Raw genomic sequence first — 24,054 nt, forward strand, 5'->3', positions numbered from 1 at the left:
TTATAGAATCACAGAATCAATAAGGTTGGAGAAGACCTCGGAGATCATCAGGTCCAACCTATTACCCAACACCTCATGACTAACTAAACCATGGCTTCAAGTGCCTTGTGGTGTGTCAGTGGAAGTGTGAAGGCAGTAGAAAACTTTGAAGAAAGTTACTGCACATTGCTCACTTTTACCAGAAGATCTCTAACTTTAAAAGACTCCCAAATGGCATCAAATACCACAGAATTATTAAAATAGTTCAACGATCATAACTTGACAAAACAAAACAAAGTTTTAGCTACTTCATGCTATCCCATAGTTTTAAGCACTGCATCCTAGAAATACTTGTGTGATTCAAATTCCCTCCAGTCCAAAAGAGAGTTAAGAATGGAGACCAGAATGGCAACTACAACTTCCCTTTTGCAAATTGAGGATAGACTTGGAATAGAATCTTACTATAGTTTTTACAGAATATACATCAAAGGACAATCAATACCCTGAAACACATTCATTTTGTCTTCAGCCAAATGTTTTGTTTTGATCTAGATTAGTATACTGTAATTCCAAGGAAACTTTGAATGGACCTCAGTCTGTGTATAACTACACATTAATTAGAAAGAAACACTATGGATACTAAATACAAAACAATTACTAGAAAATGCTAGGCTAGGAAGAAAAAGCTAATGGAAGCTGTAATATATAATGAAGATATTTTAGCATCTACCTCTTTTAGTGCTAAACAAAAAGATATGAGAGAAGAAAATGTGGCAATTAACTTGTGATGTTTACTTCTACATTTTAATTAAACAACCAGTAGGTATAGAACGAGTTTGGATGCCTCAGCTTCCACTCATTATCTCCTTCCACAAAGACAGGAGAGATAATGTTCCCATATAGCAGTGTAGAAACAATTAAATCATATTTTTAAAAAAAGGAAAAAAAGTTTCAACTTTTAAAAACTTTTAACTACTGTTCAATGTGTTCTCAGCCTGGGGAGCTAGAGAGGTATTGTGTTCGAGGAAAAGAGAAAACAGAAGAATGGTGATATTGGTGAAGAATGGGGGTGGGGGGTTGGGTCTTACTATTTGGTCAGAAAATAGCAAAGCATCTTCAAAGAGATGCAGCATTTTTATGTGCTATCTATTCCAAGTATTTAAATTATGTCAGCAAGAACAATTGTGATTGCTTCCTATACAGCAGAAGGACAGAGCCCCTCAATTTGATAGGTACTCAAGAGCCGATTCTTTTTCTGGCTCCTATGAATCTGTTTTTCGCATTGCTCACTTCTCCGTGAACCTTAGAGATTTGATAGAGCGTATTTAATCTTCCATTGAAAGAGGCTATTGAGAAAAGTAAGAGAAGCTTTGAGTTTAAGAGGAATTGGCAGCAATGAAGAGAAAAGTACAATCTTGAAAGATTTCAGAGCCATCGCACCTCCTTCCCAGGTCCCACTATAAATAAAATCAAGTAGTAACAGTAGACATAGCTTTGTAAATAAAAGGAATAGAGAATTATGATCTACCAAAAGCCCAATATGGATTAGATATTCATTATTATCCAGATATTGTAATTCTCCCTCTATTTTCAGGTGAAACTTCCAGAATCCATTTCATGCATTATTACGCTATTCCAATATCACATTGCTTTGCATATTATTATTTCTTTCCCAATGTACTGCAATTGCAATAAAAGAATGCAGTAATGTAGCCATTATGTACAAACAAAAATACACAGTATACTCTGTATTCCTTAAATCTGCACAAGCTAAACACAACACTGAAATTCAACTCACAGCTGCTTTATTTATTTGTTTGTTTGTTTCTTTGCTGTAATCTCTGTTAATTAAGATAGATCTTAACTGGGGGCACTACGTACTCAAAGGACTGAGCATGAGCTTTGCTCGCTCCTTAATGCCTGTGTATCGCATTCCTTCAGCTCACATCCATCACGAGAGGACTGCCAGGTGAGCTGGCTGTCACTCCAGCCTAGGCTAATAGATTCTCCAGTGGCTTTTGTTACAGCTCATGTCAAGCTATTAAAACTCTGCACCTTGAAAATGGCATAACATACATAGCTAAGACTTGTCAGCTTCAGGTAATCAGACGCTGCTTGGTTTCAGAAGCAGATGCAGATGAGACTAGCAATATAAATATGCAAATCACAATGGTCCCTTGTCAGCACCACTGTTCCTACCTCTAATGGCCCTCGTAGAAAGTCTGTTTGCTCAGCTCCTACTTCCAGTGCTACATCGACAGAAGCAAAGGGGCGGCTGGCCATCTGCTGTCGCTCCCGCATAAGTTGCTGATGAGGAAAAAATTATGTTTTAACAAAACATTGAAAAATGCACCAGGTATTCATTCTGCCCTACTATACCTCCCATTAAAACACAAGAATGTAAACAGCATGCAAGGCATCATATGTGCAATATTAAAGGGAGAAAATTATAGTAGATCATCTGTATTTACTCGAGAATGAAGCCCAGAGAGCTTATGTTGTCTACAAGTGGTCATTCAGCCTGAACTCTGATGAAACCTTCAAACAAAATCTTTCCTAACTGACTGTTCACTCTAAATAACTTCACTTTTTGTGCAGGATGCAAGTAAATATGAAAAATGGTTGGTAAAAATAGTTGAAGTCTCATTCCACTGATAATGCATGCATTAGAAAACCTGCCAAGAACAAGTCCACTTAGCCTTCAAATTTTAATACTTCACTACTAAGTCAGCTGGAATTAACAGTGTCAGGACCTATAATTACATGCAGTATCTTTTCTGAAGTTACTTGTACATGAAGAATAACGTGTCAGGATTGGGAAGCCTGTATCAGTGTACTTAAATATGACCAGCTATGCTCACAGAGCTCAGATAATCCCTCACAATCACACCAGCGTGCACAGAAGTCCCAGGCAAAATGACAAAGCTAAGTCATATTTCTTCCTCAGTCTATAATTATAATGCTTATTAATCCATGATGAATAAAAATGATGACCACCACTAGATATTACAGACCTTACTTCACTGGTTCAGTGCAACTAATAAAAGCATTATTAAATATTTAAAGTGACTGAGTTGTGCAATTAAAGTTGTGTGCTCCTTCAACTGAACAGGACATCACAGCATCTCAAAGAGACAAAATGCTTGCAAAAATGTTTTATTAGGAAAGATCTAAGTTTCATTTTCATAGCATTTTTCTCATTATATCTCTGGAAAGCTTAAAACATTAGAAACTGGTATTTGAATGCAAATGACACTAGCACTGTAATGCACTGTTCATAAAAGCCTTTGAAATAATAACAGGTATGCAAGCAAATATTTGCTGGCAGCTTCCTAATAAACACTGTTGATTTAAGGACTGTTAAAAAGAAGCCAGCTCATTTTGCAATACTTCCTATGTGTATTTTTTCCCCCTGACTTGCACTTTCAGATTGTCTATAGCAACCTGAAGAAATATCGTAACATTAAAAATCAAACCAGTAGTCTCCTAATGCATGCCCAGGACATCCTTAAGTCCCTTTTTTTAATAAACATGCAGTGTATCTGTCAGTAAGCACCTGTGTAAACAGGCTTCCAGTATATCATACCACGATCACAGAAAATTAGGGGCTGGAAGGGACCTCAAAAGCTTGTCCAGTCCAACCCCCACTGCCAGGGCAGGATCACCTAGAGTAGGTCACACAGGAATACATTCAGGAAGGTTTTGAATATCTCCAGAGAAGAAGAATTCACAGTCTCTCTGTGTAGCCTATTTCAGTGCTCTGTCTCCCTCACAGTGAGAAAGTTTTTCCTTATGTTCACATGGAACCTTCTCTGTTCCAGCTTGCACCCACTGCCCCTTATCCCGTCACTGGCCCTCACTGGGAAGAGCCTGCCTCCATCCTCCTGACTCTCGCCCTTCGCATATTTATAAACATTAAATGAGGTCACCCCTCCGTCTCCTCTTCTCCAATCTGATGCACGTGAGGATGAAATAGCATGGTTCACATATAGAATAAAAAAAAGCCTAGCATCATTCCAGATGGATATAAATTATGTTGTTACACTTTCATTTAAAAATGGAACTGGTGGTCTCTATATGCCGATTTACTTAGCACTTACTGGCATTGAAAGAATGTATTCATACATGTTACAGCCAGAAAGAATTACTATGACCCTCCAGACTTACCAGCAACCTGACAAAGACCACAAAACTTTGAAACAAAATACTGAGTCACTAAGTGATAAAATTATTATACCTAATTTTCTTCCTAAAATAACAACAACAAAAAAAGTTAAAAATAAAGAAAACAATGTTATTAGAGCAGTTCTGCCATATGGAACTCATTACAGTATTGTAAAGTCTACAGAGCTATTGGCAAATGCTTACTTTTTAATGGGAAGCAAAACATTGTTTTAAACAAATAGACTTGCTTGGGGAAAGTACTTAAATTAGCAGAATAGCCTATGCTCCAAAGGTACAAACAATTATTTAAAATATTTACTTAACACAGACTATAAAGGAATGCAGATTTGATATCCTCTTTGGTTTTTAAGGCTAGCAGGTTTGGGATTTTTCAGCTCTCCTCCTAGACACATACTCAGTAAATGTTTTTTGTTCACGAGGTAGTCACTGTAATTTTGATACCTGTAATTTAAGAAGAGTGGTGCAAAGATTATTAATTAGCTCTGCAAACACGAATGAAAACTTTAAAATGTTTGGCTGCCCATGAAGTGCTGCTGAGTTTGGCAGGCTGAGCACTTGCACATCAAAGCAAAGCCCTCTATTCAAACTACTGCTTCTTTCTGTTCAGCATTTTAAAGCTCCCTGTAAGGCACAGCAGAGGAAAAACAAATGCAAGGAGGAGAAATGCAGGCAGATACTATGTGGTTTTAAAACAGTGTTGTAGCTGGAAAAGGTCAATAACTTCCACTTTCTGGAACTGTCCCATCAAGACTGGGACAAAGGCAAAGTTCCAGTTACAGAAAATCTTGTGAGCTAGGTTCTCACATGGCAGGTGGCATTCTGGTGTGACACACTGTTTTCATGTAGCACCTACGGGTACAGGGAAATTCCTGTACAGGGCAAGACACAGGGAAACTCTCTGACCATGGGTGTCACAAAAAGAGTGAAAACTCTTCCTTACCTTTTTCTCAGTAGTCAAGGAGATTAAAACCAACCAACCAAAAACCATACACATTGTACCATAGCTGAGTTAGAATAAACATGGCATGGTGGAAAGTAAAATAAATAAATAAATAAACTGCTGGTGTTACTAACATACTCATATATATATGTAAAGAAAGAAAAGAAGATATTGCATCCAGATATTAGAAAAGAATAAACCATGTTGGAAGAGATCTTCAAGATCATTGCATCCAACCTATTATCCAACCCACCTAATCAACCAAACCATGCAACCAAGCACCCTATCAAGTCTCCTCCTAAGTACCTCCAATGATGGTGACTCCACCACTTCCCCAGGCAACCCATTCCAATGGGCAATCACTCTCTCAGTGTAGAATTTCTTCCTAACCTCCAGCCTAAACCTTTCCTGGTGCAGCTTGAGACTGTGTCCTCTTGTGCTGATTGCCTGGGAGAAGAGATCAACCCCCACCTGGCTACAACCTCCCTTCAGGTAGTTGCAGACAGCAAAAATTATAGCAAAAAACCCCCCCACACCATACTTCACTAATTATGGATATAAACTAGAAGACAAAGACTAAATGGACATTATTGCAATATGCAATATGTGAATATTTTATGAAACTTAGTCTATAATAATCAGAACTAAGCACATGTCTAAACACGCACTGAAAACGATGGGAGATGCAAACTATTGCTTTCTCAGCATAGGACTGAGAAATTCACTGGGAATTTATCTTAGTAGACAACTGATTTTAAGGTCTTCTATGATTTTAAATCTTAAGTACAATAGTATTGAAAAGCTTACAGTATGGCCAGCAGGAACAGGGAGGTCATTCTCCCCCTGTACACTGCACTGGTTAGACCACACCTCGAGTACTGTGTTCAGTTCTGAGCCCCTCAGTTTAGGAAGGATGTTGACTTGCTGGAACGAGTCCAGAGAAGGGCAATGAAGTTGGTGAGGGGCTTGGAACACAAGCCCTATGAGGAGAAGCTGAGGGAGCTGGGGTTGCTTAGCCTGGAGAAGAGGAAGCTCAGGGGTGACCTTATTGCTCTCTACAACTACCTGAAGGGAGGTTGTAGACAGGCAGAGGTTGGTCTCTTCTCCCAGGCAACCAATACCAGAACAAGAGGACACAGTCTCAAGCTGCACCAGGGGAAGTTTAGGCTGAAGGTTAGGAGGAAGTTTTACACAGTTATTGCCCATTGGAATGGGCTGCCTGAGGAGGTGGTGGAGTCACCATCACTGGAGGTGTTCAGGAGGAGACTTGATAGGGTGCTTGGTTGCATGGTTTAGTTGATTAAGGTTGTGTTGGATGATAGGTTGGACATGATGATCCTGAAGGTCTCTTCCAACCTGGTTTATTCTATTCTATTCTATTTTGCAGCAATTTCAAAGTTTTTTTGTTTTTAAATTTTATTAATCCAATTTGTTTTTGCTACTGATCAGAAATATTCTCATGGGGGATACTTCTCTGATCAATGCACCTGGAGTGAATCAAAATGTTCCACTGCATCTTATATAATCTTCTGTAAGAAAATGCATTTGTAGCAAAATTCTTATTTAAGCAGAACTATCTTTTTTTTTTTTTTCCTCCTTTTTTTCCCCCATTTTGGTTGATAATGTTTAAATTTACTTTCCAAATGTTTCAACTCCCATGCTGTGTTCCTGTGCAATAAAACACTCCATGCAAAATACATATAGCAGCGATTTAACATTAAGGGAATGCATTTCAGCAATCCCAGGCTGACATCTTTCAAACACTTTGTAATTTAGGAAGTGTAACCATTTTGCTTCTTTCTCCTATTTCTAAGGCAGCTTTTCTTTTTTCTTTCATTTTTTTTTAAAGACTTAGTCCCTCAAGTGGAAGAGGACACTGCTTTTCTGATTGTGACTAGCAGTGATTTTCCTATGTTCATGTATCATATATTTTGTATGTTAGGAAGTGTTGCCATTTTGCTTCTTTCTCCTATTTCTAAGGCAGTTTTCCTTCTCTTTTTTAAAGACTTAGTCTCCCATGTGGAATAGGATTCTGACTAGTGCATTTTCTATGCTCTTCTCTTTACCTTCCAGCATAACTGTCCTGAAAAACCCATAACTGAAAAGAAAAAATAAAAAAAGACTTAATAAAGTACATGAGATGTTAGGTAGGGCAGGTGTCCTTTCTCTTTGTTATACAGTAACAGGCATTCTGGAGGGACTGATAGATTAAGGTAGCTGAAAAAGATGAGACTATTTTGGTGCCCTAATAGGATGAACAGAAAGATCATTTCAGAGATTGTTCTGTTGCTGTCTGGCACCTTCATGGGCTAGTTGAACCCACTGCCATAAGGTACATGTCAGAGTGTGCTGTAACACATGCACACGCAGGTGTGCACAGCCATGTTCACGGGGCAGCTTGGTAGCGAGGGTGGGGATAAGAGGTGGCAAACACTTGTAGACATGTTAGAAAGACTTCTGACCAACAGTCTAAGATTTAAGGGTGTGGGGGGGAGGATGAAAAGAAGAAAAATTCTTTTTGGCTATTTAGAGGCAGGCAGTCTCAGTACACTGTCTCAGGAATAAGGAAGGATATGGCAGTTGAAAGAGTGGCTGCCATTTTAACACAAGCAGCAACTGCCTAGGTTTTCCAGGTTTTTTTCCCTCCTATATGTTCTTTTTCTTTTTTTTTTTTTTTTTTCCTCGATCAGATCACTACCAACACTGTATCAGGACATCCATGATTTTGTCAGGGTGAGTACACATAACCACTAAGAATGTGAATTCCATAATCTCTCTGGCAACTGCTGTCCAGTCCAGCACTTCATTATCCCCCTAGTGACAAAGACTTTCCAGATGTCTAATCTGAAATTCCTGTTCTGCCTTTCATCACCCACCTCTAGCTTGTCTGCAGTTACAACTCCTGTTTCTGTGCTGTTGACTGCTGATGTGAGTAACACCAAATGCTGCAACAAAAGAGTTTAAAAGGCTAGGCATTCAATCCACCTTTTATAGGAAAAGTGTTAGCAAGTAGGGAAAATGTCAAAACCTCACGGAGAGCTGCATTGACTAATTTCAGTTCACATTGCATTTCACAAACTCCAAGGGTTAAAAAATAAATAAATACATGTGAATGGACAGCCCTGCAAAAAAAAGAGAGACTGTTGATCAGCAGCCATCTGAACATGAGTCAGCAGCATGCCCAGGTGGCCTAGAAGGCCAAGAGTATCCTGGCCTGTGTCAGGAAAGATGTGACAAGCAGGACCATGGATGTGATTGTTCCCTTGGACTCAGCACTGGCAAGGTCACACCTCAGGTACTGTGTTCACTTTTGGGCCCCTCACTACAAGAAAGGCATGGAGTTGCTGCAGTGGGTCCAGAGAAGGGCAACAGAGCTGGTGAAGGGCTGGGAGAACAAGTATTATGAGGAACAGCTGAGAGAACTGGCATTGTTTGGTCTGGAGAAAAGGAGGCTGAGGAGACACCTTCTTGCTCTCTACAGCTACCTGAAAGGAGGGAAGGGTTGGTCTATTCTTCCAAGTAAGAGGACAAGAGGAAATGGCCTCAAGTTTCACTAGGGGAGGTTTAGATTGGATATTAGAAGAAATTTCTTGCCTGAAAGTTTTATCAAAGACTGGAATAGACTTCTTGGGGAGGTGGTTGAATCCCCATCCCTGGAGCAGTTTAGAAGACACAGAGATGTGGTGCTGAGGGACCTGGTTTAGCACCAGACTTGGTGGCGTTAGATAATAGCTGGACTCAATTGTCTCAAAGTTTTTTTTCTAACCAAAATGATTCTGCAAGTCTATGATTCATTCATTACATATCCTTGAGGATTTTTTATTGCCATATCTAATCAACAGAGGTAACTTAAATGGGTTTAAATGACTACACAGACCTGTGTGGACCACAGGCTTTTCAGATAGAAACACAATTTAATTATCTTTAAAAAAAATCTTAAATTCTCATTCTCAAATTCAATTATGGTGACATTTCAATGAAGCTCTGATTATTTGCTTCAATTTACACACGGCAAAGATTGCCTCCTTTGTAAGTCCTCTCATTATAACTCTTGGTGTTACAAATCTCTCCAAATTAAATTAGCTATTTACATAGCTGGAAAGGAAAGCTATTTCTCATTTACATGTTGAATAACCTAGCTGACAAAGGATCATTTGCAAAAATCAGCTGATTTCCCAGGAAAAGTGTATCGCAGTCATTAAACCAGTTGTTGGGGTTTAGTTTGAAAGAAGCTCACCGTTCCATGGTTGCAGGAGATATAGCAATTTTAAGAGATTGACAAAAGCCAGCTTGGGAAACCAAGCAGAAGAAATAATCATATTTCTGACAGCAGTCTGACAGTCTGGATTCATTTATTCTCTCCTTTATGAACTTCCTAAATAATCCTGGTTGCTTGATTTCCCTCTGCCTCATTTCCCACTTTAAGTGGAAAGTGCCCTGACGCAAGAGTGCCTTCAGGTAGGCAATGAGACATTACAACGAGGGACATAGTATAACATGCTATTTTCACTGCAAAGCAGACTCTGCTGAAACTTCCTAAGATATCAGGGCCTACTCCATGCCACTTTCTTTTAAAATTGCCAGAAGAAAAAGTGCTCTCAGGTGTGTGCAAAGGTCTGTCATGGGAAAAAATGAGAGGAGTTATACTTCTTGTCCCAGCTTAATACTGAATAAAATGAAGGGTTATTTAAACTAGACATAGGCCAGCAAACAACAGCTAAGACATACTTAAAATACAGTGTACACATCCCAAAAAATAACAGTTCCAAAAGGTCAAGTTTTTATGTATCCCTTTTGGAAACCAAATACCAGTCGTCTGTAATTTCCCTTGAACAAATCAAAAATGAGAAAAAAAGATGAGCCCTGAAAAGGTCATTTTGCTGCTAGATCCAAGGAACAGACATTTAATGTATTGCACATTAGCAAGCAAAGAGCAAAATGTGAATCTACTGTGACTTCAGATTTTGGACCTTTTTGATTCTGGAAGAGAATCCCCATATCTAAACCACTCAGAGTATGAAAAGCTTCTTACTGTAATGGAAACATCACCCTGGTTTATGCTTATTAGCCAGTAATTTACATAGCCTCATGCTACAATAAAGTTGTGATCAATCCTTCAGAATTTTCCCCAGAAATTTAGATAGGAAGATTTTTTTAAATTACTTTTTTTGGTGCTAAGAGTCAATAATAAGCTCAAAATTAATTTCACTGCTTTAAAAAAAAATATATATAAGAAGTGCTAAACAAAATCTAATCCTATTATGTCTTACACTTAGATCACTATGAATCCATGTGGCCTATTTACACAGTTCTGTGACCATAAACATTTTGAAGGTTCCCCTAGAGATACTTAAGCTTTTCAGCAGGCTTTGCAAACTCCAGAATTGCCTTCTTCTTCCTAATCATAGAATCAGTCAGGGTTGGAAGGGACCACAAGGATCAGGTAGTTCCAACCCCCCTGCCACGGGCAGGGACACCCCACACTAGATCAGGCTGGCCAGAGCCTCATCCAGCCTGGGCTTAAACACCTCCAGGGATGGGGCCCCAACCACCTCCCTGGACAACCCATTCCAGGGCTTCACTATTCTCACGGTGAAGAACTTCTTCCTCATGTCCAGCCTGAATCTCCCCACCTCCAGATTCATTGCATTCCCCCTAGTCCTATCACCACCTGAGATGTCCCTCCCCAGCTTTCTTGTAGACCCCTTCAGATACTGGAAGGCCACAATTAGGTCACCTCGGAGCCTTCTCTTCTCCAGACTGAACAGCCCCAACTCCTTCAGTCTGTCCTCATAGGAGAGGAGCTCCAGCCCTCTGATCATCCTCGTGGCCCTTCTCTGGACACCTTCCAGCACCTCAATATCCCTCTTGTGATAGGGGCTCCAGACCTGGATGCAGTACTCCAGGTGGGGTGTCACCAGAGATGAGTAGAGGGGGAGAATCACCTCCCTTGACCTGCTGGCCACACTTCTTTTGATGCAGCCCAGGATCTGATTGGCTTTCCGGGCTGCAAGTGCACACTGAGAGCTCCTGTTGAGCTTCTCCTCCCCCAGCACCCCCAAGTCTCTCTCCTCAGGGCTGCTTTCCAGCCAGTCACTGCCCAGCCTGGATTTGTGCCTGGGATTGCCTTGACCCAGATGCAGGACCCTGCACTTGATCTTGTTGAACCTCATGAGGTTGGCTTGTGCCCACCTCTCCAGCCTGTCAAGGTCCCTCTGGATGGCATCCCTTCCCTGCAGCATGTCTGCTGCACCACACAGCTTGGTGTCGTAGCAAACTTGCTGAGGGTGCACTCAATGCTGCTGTCCATGGCACCGACAAAGATGTTGACCAAGCCTGGTCCCAGGACTGATCCCTGAGGGACTCCGCTTGTCACTGGCCTCCACTGGGACATGGACCCATGGGCAGCCACTCTTTGGGTGTGGCCATCAAGCCATCTAGTGGTCCACCCATCAAACCCATGTGTCACCAGTTTGGGGACCAGGATGTGGTACGGGACAGCATCGAGGGCTTTGCTCAGGTCCAGGTAAATGACATCAGTGGGTTAAAAAAAAATCCTTTCACCAAACTGTTGATTATTTGCTGGTAGTGAGCCAAGTTGACAGAAATTCACAGAAAATTTCTAAAAATACTCTAACTTTATGTACAGAAGAAAAAAAGAAGAGCCAGATCTACTAATTATTTGTTAAAATGTTTCCACATAAGACATTCTTCTCTATTTGCCCAAGGAGAGTTATTTATAAATCAATATACTAAAATGTGTTAAAATTAATTATTTCAGACTATGAAGGTGAGATTCAAGTATCATTTTATGCTAACTACTCCTTGGAACTCTTCCTTTGACAATAGCCTCAATATAAATAATGCTTTTCAAAATGTCTTCTACAGAATTACTAGCACTGATAGTATAGTACTTTAAACATAAGTGCCATCTTTGTAAGTGCAATAGACACAGTATGAAACTACTTACATTAAAATCTCAGTGCATCCTATTGACATTATTAAGCTACTGCTTTTGAAATAAGGCATCAAGAATATCATCCATTATTATCACAACTGTTTAAACCTGCTTTTGTTACTTACCTCAAACAACAGATGTCAAACTGATAATTCCCAGTTCTGAAATGTTCCTACAGCTATTCAGATTGTTTTAATGACAGTAAATTTGGACTAATAAAAGAAACTGAGCATAGGTGGAATTTTGTGAGGTCACTTTGTCCACCTCTGTGCCTACATAAATGTCTTTATGTCCTACATAAAGGCAGGTTGCAGTGTGATTATCATCCTTCTGCCAGATGTATAAGTTTCTTAGAAAGGCTCCAGTGATGGAAGTTCTACAGTCACTCCACAAGTCCAGAGTACCTGATGATCTCCATGCTGGAAAGGTCTTTTCTGAAAATCTAAATTAAATCTCCATGATGACATTTAAGCAAATTGCTTCTTGTCCTGTCTCCAAGGGGGGTGGGGGGTGGAAACCAACACCAGCAACCAAACAAAAACCCCACCAGAACTAGATCCCCGTGGAATCCCAACTGATGTACCTTTCCCAGTGCATAATGAACACTTTATAATTATTCCAAGAATAGAGTTTTAGATTCACTTCCTTTTTATCTAAAAGATCTGCTAGTCTTGTGTATCAATAAATTAGCTTGGCTTGACATGATGTGATATTTAGCAAGCATACTCCAACCCATTTTTCGACATTTCTGTTGGATGTTTTACCTCTGTTCGCTGTAGGTGAAGAGTGAAACGAAGAGACCTTAAAAAGCACTTTTTAAAACAGACTCTTTTCCTAGCACAGGTGAAGTCAGAAAGATGGGGGTAGATGATGTTTCTTTTCTAGAGAGACAAGCTCAAGTGCAGGACAAGTATTATTTATGCACTGATAATTTAAATACATCAATGCATTTTTCAACTTGTAAGAGAACAAAAAGGGTAGGCACTGGATTTGTTTTCTGTGTGAACTGATATAAAAACCTCACAGTCCAAATCATGACTGAAGTGAAACTGCACCAATTTAGAAAAACCTGAAGTTTCTGGACCCTAGACCACACAGTGACTTCAGATACTCAAAATCTTAGGAATTTTTTTTCCACACTGTATTGAATCCCAGTTTCTGTTTTTTTTCTGCTTAAAAAAATAGTGAGGAGGAAAACTGAGCTGTACTGCAACAAAGGTGAAGTTTGCCTTCCTTACTACCCTCTAATTCTTTCAAGCCATCTCTTATTTGATATTACTCGCACACTGATAAAGTGACAATGTAAATGAAACATTTTAAGTGCAGCATCATTTCCAATTACACAAGTATTCTAAAGTGGTACATTAGAAGCTACTTTAAGCACAGATTACATTACCATTAGGAAGGTAAACTGATGATACACAATGACTGATGACTTTTAAATACTTTTAAGCTTTAATTCTTAATGCATTAAGCAAAATAGCCATCATTTTTACTGCCTTGCAAAGGGGATCAAAAAGAGGTACACTTCCCAGTAGTCCTGCCTGTCTCAGGATTGAAATGCCCTGATCCTTACTATAAGGAGATGAATAACCTTGCTGGATGGGCACACCACACTACCTTCTGCTGCTGTCTCGGGTGAGCTCTCCTAGACAATCATAGAATGGTCCAGAAGGGACCTCCAAAGGTCATCCAGTCTGACCTCTCCACAATCAGCAGGGACATCCCCAGCTAGATCAGGTTGCCCAGAGCCTCATCAAGCCTTCCCTTGAATATCTCCGGGGAAGGAGCCTCAACCACCTCCCTGGGCAACCTGTTCCAGTGTTCTGCCACTCTCATAGTAAAGAACTTGTTCCTGACATCCAATCTAAATTTGCCCTTCTCTAGTTTCAGGCCACTGCCCCTTGTGCTGTCACTGCAGACCTTTGTAAACAGTCTCTCTCCATCCTGCCTGTAGGCTCCCTTCAGGTACTGGAAGGCTGCTATTAAGTCTCCCCAGAGCCTCCTCTTCTCCAGGATGAACCACCCCAGCTCCCTCAGCCTGTTCTCATAGCAGAGGGGCTCCAACCCCCTCCAGTCCTCACAGAAGATGAGCATGTGTTGCTTGGTTACTTGGCTTACTTTTATTTTTAATAAGAGGCTCATCCTGGCACTGATAGCTTTTTAAATTGTTCCATCCAGGTGAAGCCCTAAACTCCAGTAGTTTTCACATCAACAACACAACTATGACTCATTAGTAAAACCATAGTTTTAAAATATATCCAGATTCAGGAAGAGTGGGGGGAAAAAAAGTCACTCAGAATGTACAAAAACCCCCATAGAAACATAAAATGGTTTGGGTTGGAAGGAGCCTTTAAAGGTTGTCTAGTCCAAGTCCCCTGCAGCGATCAGAGCCCTGCTCAGTCTGACTATGAATGTTTCCACTTTTGTGGGAAACTGGTTCCAATGTGTCATCACTCTCACTGTAAAACATTTATTCCTTATCCATAGTCTAAATCCACCTTCCTTTACTTCCAAACCAATACCCCTGGTCCAGTCACAGAGGCCCAGCAAAAAACATTGTCTCCAACTTTCTTATAGTCACCCTATCTGTACTGAAAGGCCACAGCAAGTGGCCTCCCTGGATTCTTCTCCAGGCTGGAACAACTCCAACTTCCTTCACAGTAGAAGTGTTCCAGCCCTCAGATCACTTTTTTGCCCTCCTCTGGCCCTGCCCCAACAGTTTCATGTCCCTTATCGAACAGAGCAGAGAATCACCTCTCTACCTGCCGGTCATGTTTCTACTGATGCAGCCTGCAGGGCTGCAAGTGCATGCTGCTGGCTCAAGTCCAGCCCAAGTCCTTCTTGGCAGGGCTGTGCTCAATTGCATCATCTCACACACTGTATTGATATCAAGGATTGCCCAGACCCAAGGCCACTTGGCCTTATTGAACCTAATGATGTTCCCAACCTTGTCCAGGTCCCTCTGGATGTCATTCCATCCCTCAGGTATGTTATAGGCATATCCTTATAACTAATCCTGTGCACACATGTCAGGAAACTAGAACACTGATCTGAAATCTAAGTGCTTGCTGAAATAAATATTCCAAACTTCACAGATTTGGTCACCGTACTGGGCTACACTCAGGTCAGCAAGAATTGGCACTGCAAGCAGGAATGGCATGTGGTCACAGCCAAATGATTTTGTGCAGGCTTTGAAACAGATGCAGCTCTGCTATCTGATCACAGTAATGATGTGAATTAAATCAGCAGTACTTTAGTCATGTTGTTTCTAAGTTTGATTTAGGAGATATGAGATGTTAAACCTTTTCATGGTGGATGCTCATTAATACTCAAGTAGTATGTTGATCTCAAAGCTTACCACTCCTGCTATATACCTATAAAGCAAGACCACTGACTATCCCTTGCCTTTGAAAGAAACCAAGATACTGAGGCAGTTGCTTTCTCTTAGCTCAGGTATCTTAAACAGGAAAGCATGAATAGTAAGAAAATTCTGAGATAATGAAGTCTGGTGTTCACAATATTTTAATGGAGAACTATTGTAAGATTTGAACAGCTACCTAGTAAGGTACATCTACTGAAAGGACTAGAAGCTGGGTAACTCCAAACATACTTAAGATACCTCAGAATTTCAGCAATAGAGGGCTTCTAAGCATTAAATGTCCTAATCATACAGTCTAAAATTCAGTTCTGGTACAAGAAGTACCACACTAATTCCACAAGACCGTCTTGGTCGATATCTGCAGCAACAGAAGTCAAGCTGCTGCTCTCTTTATCCTGATAATCACTTTGTGCACAATCCAGCTGCAAAGAAAGAAATTTGATTTTCCCAGTAGTACTCCTACAAGGGATTGCACAAGTCTGTGTGTGTACATACTCTACAGATTAGAAAAAAATCACTGTGAAGAAGTTAATCCCTCAGTGAGACTTTCAATATAAAGGTGACAGAGTGTGTAAATCAAAGTACTCTGGCATTTGGAGCTCCAGTCAGACTGTTTCAAGAGAGAGAAGTGGGACGATTTAGAGTTCATCAATTATATCACATCAAATTAGCTTCCATCACTGGTTTGGCTTGACAGCTTTCATCTATTCTAATTTACAACAGAGAGGACAGCCAAGTACAGGATTGTGACAATGACACAGTCAAAGGGAAGCACAGCACTTGAGCATCACAAGAATGGTAGGGTCTTCTGGGCAGCCACTTCAACTGGGTCAAAATTTCCAGCCACATTTAGTTTCTTTCATTTGCTTTGATCTGTCAACCCTCACCCTCATTTAAGGAAGCAATGTGCTAAACATCTTTTTAGCAGTCCTGCAGTCACTGACTCTGCAGACACAGCTCTGTATGTATCTACCTTACAGCACGATTTACTTTTGCAGTGAAATCCTTAAAATAGATGAGTACACTACTTGAATGCTATTGTAACTGCACATGGTTAGACATCCTTCAAAGGAAAAATCACTGTCAGTAAATTGTTAGAATTTGCCTTCAAACCAACAGTCTTTGAATTTGCCATGGTTATTTGAAGACACTGACAGTGCTATAACTTAAACACAGTGAAACAGGGAGAAACATTCAAGAACCTTACACAGATGCCACTTTACAAAATATTTTATATGATGAATTCATCCCTTTCCTATGGATGTGCTATGCATCATTTAAATTGCACTTTAGAGGCTTAGATAGATTCAAATGGAACACAGGCCTTGGGTTAGCCCTCTGCATAATGGCGAATTTCCACAACAGAGATGAAAAGCCAGCTCTACTATGTCAATAAATACTAAGAAAGAACCCAAAAGGACAAAAAGATTATTTTCTATATAGCAATCAGTTTCTTTCTTCTCCTAAAGAAAACATGTGTTTTTTTTTTTTAAACACAGGGAAGTTAAAATAGGCATTTTAAAAGGTCCATACTGCAATGATTACTTCACCAGGATGAACAGGGTTCCAAAAGAATATTTCAATACTCTTCCATCATAGTTCCTGTACATATCAGTATTCTGTACATATTGGTATTATGTGCATAGCTCTTTTACCTGCTTCTGTCTAATATGGCCCATTTCCAAACTGAATATTGCAAGCTTCAGGCAAGACAAGGTCATCTTTCCCATTCCTTCACTTCCTCCCCAAGATTGACTTTGCTGGTAGGATTTCAAGTACTGAACTACTAATAACCTTTTTATGGCAGTCTTAAAGTTGTGCTAATAATTGTATCAGATTAAAATGCTTAGAGACAAGTAAATTATCAGAATTTCTGACTGCTAATTTTTAGAGACCTTCACATGACATTAAGTTTTTACTCAGTATTTATCACTCCTAGAGACAGAATTCTCTTTTTTCCTGGAATTTTAATTGGCTCCTTTTTTTTATATGCACTCTTATACAGCCTGTATAAAGAGTAAATGAATACAACAAAATGTATTCGTGACTTGCCTCTTACAAAACTGAAAACATAAGACGTTTTTATACCCTTCCTCTTTCTGCATTGGAATCCTTTACCTGCATTAGAGAAGCCATAAATTTTTCAAGAATGTGGACTTGTTTTCTGTTATTTGTTGCAGCTGGAAATATATTGGTTTAAAATGTCAGGGAACCTGCTATGTGTTAATGGATTTTTATATGGGCATCTGCTAAATGCTTTTAAATTTACACCACCATAATGTATGAGACAGCTGGAATTTCACTAATTGAAATTTATTTACCAAGAAAAAACACACAACAACATACTTAATTAGGAGACAAAAGAAAACAAATATATGATCTATGAGTCAAAGGTTCCACTGATCTCAATGATTTTCCTCAACAGACCTATATTTATCACAGCGTATGCAAAGGATCTGCTCTCAGGGGCTTCTTAAAAAGTGCATGACAACTATGATGTGGCTAATTACTTTTCCACACTTATTTGGAGCTGTGGGAAGTGTACTAGTATGCAATCCTCAAACCTTTCAACATAAGGGCTACTTTTCTGAATTTGGGGATGTGGCAGTTGCTTGATTATTAACATGGAAAAACTATGTGATTACTTGAACTATTGTTATTTAAATAGATGTGGTTTAAAAATACACATGAATTTAGGCCCAGGGAGGTGGTGGAAGCCCCATCCCTCAATGTTTTTAAGGCCAGGCTGGATATGGCTCTGGGCAAGCTAGTGGAAAGTATCCCTGCCCACAGCAGGGTGCCTGGAACTAGATGATCCGTGTGGTCTCTTCCATCCCTGACAATTCTGTGATAATATTCACCTGCACAGAGATACACTTACATTTTCTCTCCTGTCTAAGGGAGGGGGGGATCAACAAATCTTTGTATCTCAGTAAGAAACATTCAGTATAGATCTAGCACAGTTTCAGTGTGTCAAATGACAGCAGATAAGTGCGAGGGCAGTGTGTAGGAGGCAGTTCCTCTCAGTGAAACAAAGGTCAGACTCCTGTCAGCAAAAGACAAACTGGATGACCACAAGTCTGTGAAATGCAAGAGCAGTGGTAGGGAGTGAGGAAGCTCAGGAGAGACCTTATTGTTGTCTACAGCTACCTGAAGGGAGGTTGTAGCCAAGTGGGGGTTGGTCTCTTCTCCCAGGCAACCACCATCAGAACAAGAGGACACAGTCTCAAGCTGTGCCAGGGGAGGTTTAGGCTGGATGTTAGGAAGAAAATCTTCACAGAAAGAGAGATTGGCCATTGGAATGTGCTGCCCAGGGAGGTGGTGGAGTCACCATCCCTGGAAGTGTTTAAAAAGAGGCTGGATGAGGCACTTGGTGCCATGGTTTAATTGATTAGATGGTGTTGGTTGATAGGTTGGACTTGATGATCTCAAAGGTCTTTTCCAACCTGGTTAATTTTATTCTATTCTATTCAAAAGATTCTCTGATGCTTCCCTGCCACACATGAATAGAGATGGAGTACAGAAACCATTAAAGGTACTACAGGTAAAACCTCAGGATAATGCCTTCATTGCAGCTTTCCTGCATTATCACAGAATGGTTTAGGTTGGAAGGAATCTTTAAAGATCAGCTAGTCCACCTCCCCCTGCAGTAAGTAGATCAAGTCGCTCAGAGCCCTGTCCAATCTGACCCTGGATATTTCCAGGGAAGGGGTTCCTATCATGTCTCTGGGAGATCTTTCCCTCATTGTAAATAAAAAACAAACATTCTTCCTTGCAACTAGTCTAAATCCACCCTGGTTTAGTTTAAAACCATTACCCCTTGCCCTCTCACAATAATTTGGTTATATTTAGCAATGTTTTATATGGTTCAAAATGCAAAGAATTATGTTGTCCCCATAGGTTATTTCTCCAACATGTAAGGAACACTCAGATGAAGAAGGAAAAGCTTTAATATTTTGGGTTTCTGACATGAAATATATTTAGCATGAAGCTACAATTGCAAATATCCATAATTCAAATGCAAAAAACCTACCCAACATAAACACTCCCAAATGGCTGTTTAACATTTACTGCTTGGTTCACACTCCAACACAAAAGGTGTGAAAACATAACACTAGAAAAATTACCTTAATGCAGGGATACCTCTGCACCTGCAAACCATTGACTGTAAGATTACAGTCTTACTATAAAAGAACAACAAATAATTTGGAAAAAAAGGGACTTGAATATTCACCCCCCTTTATAATTTAGCATTTTGATTCTCTTCCATTTCAATTCTGATGAATGAATCTTTCAGCAGTAAAGATTTGCTTGGAGTTATATTTCACTGGCCTTTAAACTAACGTGCATTCATTCCTGTCCTACAGGCAAAAGTCATTTCTGAGTTTCTCAGTCTTTGATGGAGGGAAATGTTGACCTAATTCTCTGCAACTTTAAAGGCAAAAGATGTCAACAATTTTTAACCATGGTTTTTCAAAGGCAAGTCCAATAAAAAGGTGCTCCAACAAAAATGAATAAATGCAATTTGCGGTCGATTAAAGTATTTTCTTTGGAAGTGCAACCAGTCACATCCCACAAATGCAATCTTCCATTGGATGGTACCTAACATTTTAGGCTCACAGTGACTTAAATTAAAACAATTTGAGAACATATCTGGTTTTCTGGTATCAGAGCCCTCATGTTGGTTTTGCCTTTTTTTTCCCCCCACTGAGAAGTCCAAAAATGTCTAAAATTATATAACTTCAAATGAATTCTCTATTGTAGTGTAATGGGTTTGAGGCAGACCCCCCTCCCCACTGAAACCATCCTCTGCTACCAAGAATGTGATGGGTTGAGGCAGACCCCCTCCCCACCACGGGCAAAAAAAAACCAACTCAGACAAGTGATGGAAAGTTTAAACGCAAAGCAGTGAATGTTTACAGACAACCCGAAGCGCAGTGAGAAAGGAACATCCCATCCCCACCTGAGGGTACATCCAAGACCCCCAGGGCTCCTTCTTCCCCCTCCCCTTCCCCTGCTAGGCTAGTCTTAGCTGGCCAGATCTGAGACTGCCCATCCCCCTGTGGCCTTGGGCCTAGCCAGGCCCATGGCTGGGAGACATCTCCCCCAGTTACCGGGTGACGGTGAGGAAGAAAGAGGAAGTGCCAGACTCTGCACTGGATTTTAGAGTGGTGCAGAGAATTATGGTACCTAGTTTCCTGTGTCTGCCCACTGGGCTGGACCTCTGGACACAGGAAGCACCTCACGTAGCAGAGGGCACCCAGCCCAAACTGCAACATGTAGTCTCTCTTGCTATGCCCAAAATAAATAGGTCCCCCTCACTTGTTCAGCACCCAATATTTCTGACAATTAGTTTGTGTATGCTCTGGCATATATTTAAAAATATAGTTCAAAAAAACACTCTGTAATGTTTTCTTGCAAAGGTACAGGTTGTATGATTTCGTGTTCAGCACAGAAATGAATGGTGTTTGTGCCTGAATTAGTCCAGAAAACTGGAAAAAGAAAAGTAAAATAAAAAATATAATTATTGGAATTCACAGATGCAGGAGCACAAAGTCATGTACACTAAACACTTCACCTACTTTGTCCTCTTTTCTTCATTTATATTCAATGAGTCGAGGCTGACTGCAGCTGAGTATCTCAATTATTATTTTTAAGTCCCCGCATTCTAATCATGTTATGTGCACAGCAGAGGTCAGGGCCTTCCTTAATCACATCCTGCCCAACTTTCAGAAAGTGAAAAGTGAAACATACAGGGTGCACTACACTGATAGTAAGAGTTGGTGTCATTCAAACTGCTAAGGTCCATGATATGCTCAACCAGAATCATGTAGACCAGAAATAAAGACGAGAAACAGAATCAAGAAAAATGCTCAGCACAAGCTGCAAAAATGTCACATTTCTCTTTTTTTCACATGTAGAATAGGATAGACCAGACCAGACCGGGTTGGAAGAGACTGTCAAGATCGTCGTGTCCAACCTATCATCCAACACCACCTAATCAACTAAACCATGGCACCAAGCAACTTATCAAGTCTCCTCCTGAACACCTCCAATGATGGTGACTCCACTCAGCTGCTCCTCACAGGGCTGTGCTCCAAACCCCTCCCCAGCTTTGTTGCTCTTCTCCGGACCTGTTCCAGCATCTCAACATCTTTCCTAAACTGAGGGGCCCAGAACTGGACAACAGGACAACATCTAAACATTTTTTTATTTGTAAAACCAGAAAATTAAAACATTATTCATATTCCTCTTGATGCAAAAAGCACATTGAACATTTGCAATATGTAGGAACTTATGACTATATCCAGTCACTTAAGTGGCCACACCAGCACATGTAGTAATTATCCCAGCATTTACTGAAGCTACAAGTAGGAAAGGATGGCAGAATATTGGCCTTAATATTTCCCATAGTACAAAATGAGTTATTTCAGACATTGAGTCAGGTCTAACATATTTAAAATAACTTACTTTTTTTTTTTTTTTTTTTGGAGTAAGTCAAGTAAGGCTTAAACAGAATGAATGCAAACAATTTACATACAGATAGATGTTCCCTATTTCATGTATTCTATTTAATTCCAATGCATATTCAGCTTTCACTGCTGAGTGAACAGTACTTTGTAATATGCTTGGAAAGTCAGCTAAAGAATCATGCTGGCTTCAGTCTGCTAGGCAAGCCAAGATAGCTGTAAGCTAGTTACCTCTTCTGCAAAAAGAAGTGTCAAGTCACTCAGCACTATGTAACAGAGAGCAAAGATGGGAGAAAGCTAGAGCTAAATCACACAACATTCTCACACGGTGCACGGCAGTGGGCAGTGAAGTCAAGCTCTGCAGCCAGCTAGTGGTGTGATAGATAGAACTGCACTCCTTTGGATAAGGGGAATTGATCACATTTCTTCTACACAGTACAGAGCTCAGGCATCTGAGCCATGGGAAGAGACTGTACCTAGATGTAACCCAGGTTTGCAGCTGGACACAGATGATGGAGGAACGCACTTTTTGCTACCTGGAATTACAGTTTTCAGAAGGTATAGCAGCCTTCTGAACATTTCAGAGATCAATGTTCATCTGACCCAAAACAAAATCATTCCATTTTTCCTCCACTCATTAGACATTTTCCCTGGAATTTCTCTCTTCTCACACAAAGCTGACAGTAATACTTTTGAAAAGAGAAAGTGTTCTATTTACTCATAGAATAGGATAATGAAAAATATTTAGGACAGGGAGCACTGCCATCATTTCCAGGATTTCACTCATTCTGTACATATGTTGGAGTAACTCTGAAACGTTTCTGATCCTAATGCACAGCACAACACAAACCCTTATGCACAAAATAAACAAAACTGAGCTGTATGGGGTAAGATCTAGTTAGGATGAGTGGTGACACCCCATCTACTGAATTTATTTACTCTAGGAATTTTTTGCTAATCTTCTATTTCCAGAAAAAAAAATTGTGGCCCTTTTTTTTTCCCCATCTAAGCTGCAGATTGACAGCTGTGAATCAGCTGTACAAAACAACTCTTATGTTTTCCTCTCCTGGGGCACTTCTTCTCCACAAGCAAACTGATTTAATGTCACCTCAGCTGCCACTGGCAAACTCACCAGCAGTGCAGAAGAATCAAGCTGTGATGTGATGAGATCTAGCACTCCCTCAGCACGTCATTTAGTGTTGTGATGAAACAAAAATAGAGGCTGGACCTATAGTTAACTATATGTGAAAAGGACATCTAACACCCCTTCACCCAGACAGAAATTCCACTCACTTTTCAAAGAATAAAGCTCTATGCAAGAAATCTTACTTTGTGCATGCTTTCTGTGGTATCAGCTGCATTTCCCAAAGTAAATTTACTTCCTTAAAAGAAATGCCATCAGCAGCGGTTCCCTCTCAATATATGGCTCAATACAGAATATCTTTTTAACACTTTCATACAATTTCTAATGAAAGGTCCAATCCTTTGTTGTATTAACAAACCAACCTGCTACCAAGTTGACACAAATGCCTCAAACAACTGGGCATAATTTTGGGCATATTGTTGTTTCTTCTAAAAACATACAGGGCTTTGAGGCAAAAGCTTGCAGACATCAACCAGAGTATGTGAAAGTCTTCTTAACTATCTGCCTGCTTTCCACTGAGGTGTTTTCGGAGGGCTGTGCTTTAATTTGATGCCGCAGACAGTTGTGTGCTGTTAGTCTAAAACTACTAGTGCGTAATAAGGAGCTTGGCTACTGCGTTTCTTAATGCAGAATGACATGGAACATTATTTGCCACATCAGGAAAAGCTGAAACTATGCCCTAAGGCAAAACATCCCGAGTCACAATTATTCAATTATGATGTTTAAGATCATCCACTGTTGTGTGAGCACTGTGAAAATGAGGCATAATGAAGTAGGTTACTCCAGGTCTAACATCTCACCCTTCTTTCTGATCATGCTGACTTTGGGGGAATTAACTCAATTCTGCTGTATAGTTCTGTGTGGCTTATTATTATTTCTATTGTCATATTGAACTAGCAAATGTCTGTAATGTCTGTTCTGGAAGTCTTCATGCCATAGTTTAAAAATCATCATCATCATCACAATCTATCCAAAAGAATTGTCCATATACTTAAA

The 24,054-nt window shown here is 40.1% G+C and overlaps 1 protein-coding gene across 1 annotated transcript in view; it reads right to left on the reverse strand.

The window, feature by feature from the left end:
* ATRNL1 (attractin like 1) overlaps positions 1-24,054 on the reverse strand; it is a 570,802-nt gene that overhangs the window by 141,529 nt on the left and 405,219 nt on the right. The window contains exon 27 of the mRNA XM_009905632.2: positions 2,179-2,286. Within this exon, the coding sequence (XP_009903934.2) occupies positions 2,179-2,286 (108 nt within the window). The remainder of the gene's footprint in view (positions 1-2,178; positions 2,287-24,054) is intronic.

This window comes from Dryobates pubescens, chromosome 8 (genome assembly GCF_014839835.1).
Source record: "Dryobates pubescens isolate bDryPub1 chromosome 8, bDryPub1.pri, whole genome shotgun sequence".
In the NCBI taxonomy this organism is placed as follows: Eukaryota; Metazoa; Chordata; class Aves; order Piciformes; family Picidae; genus Dryobates; species Dryobates pubescens.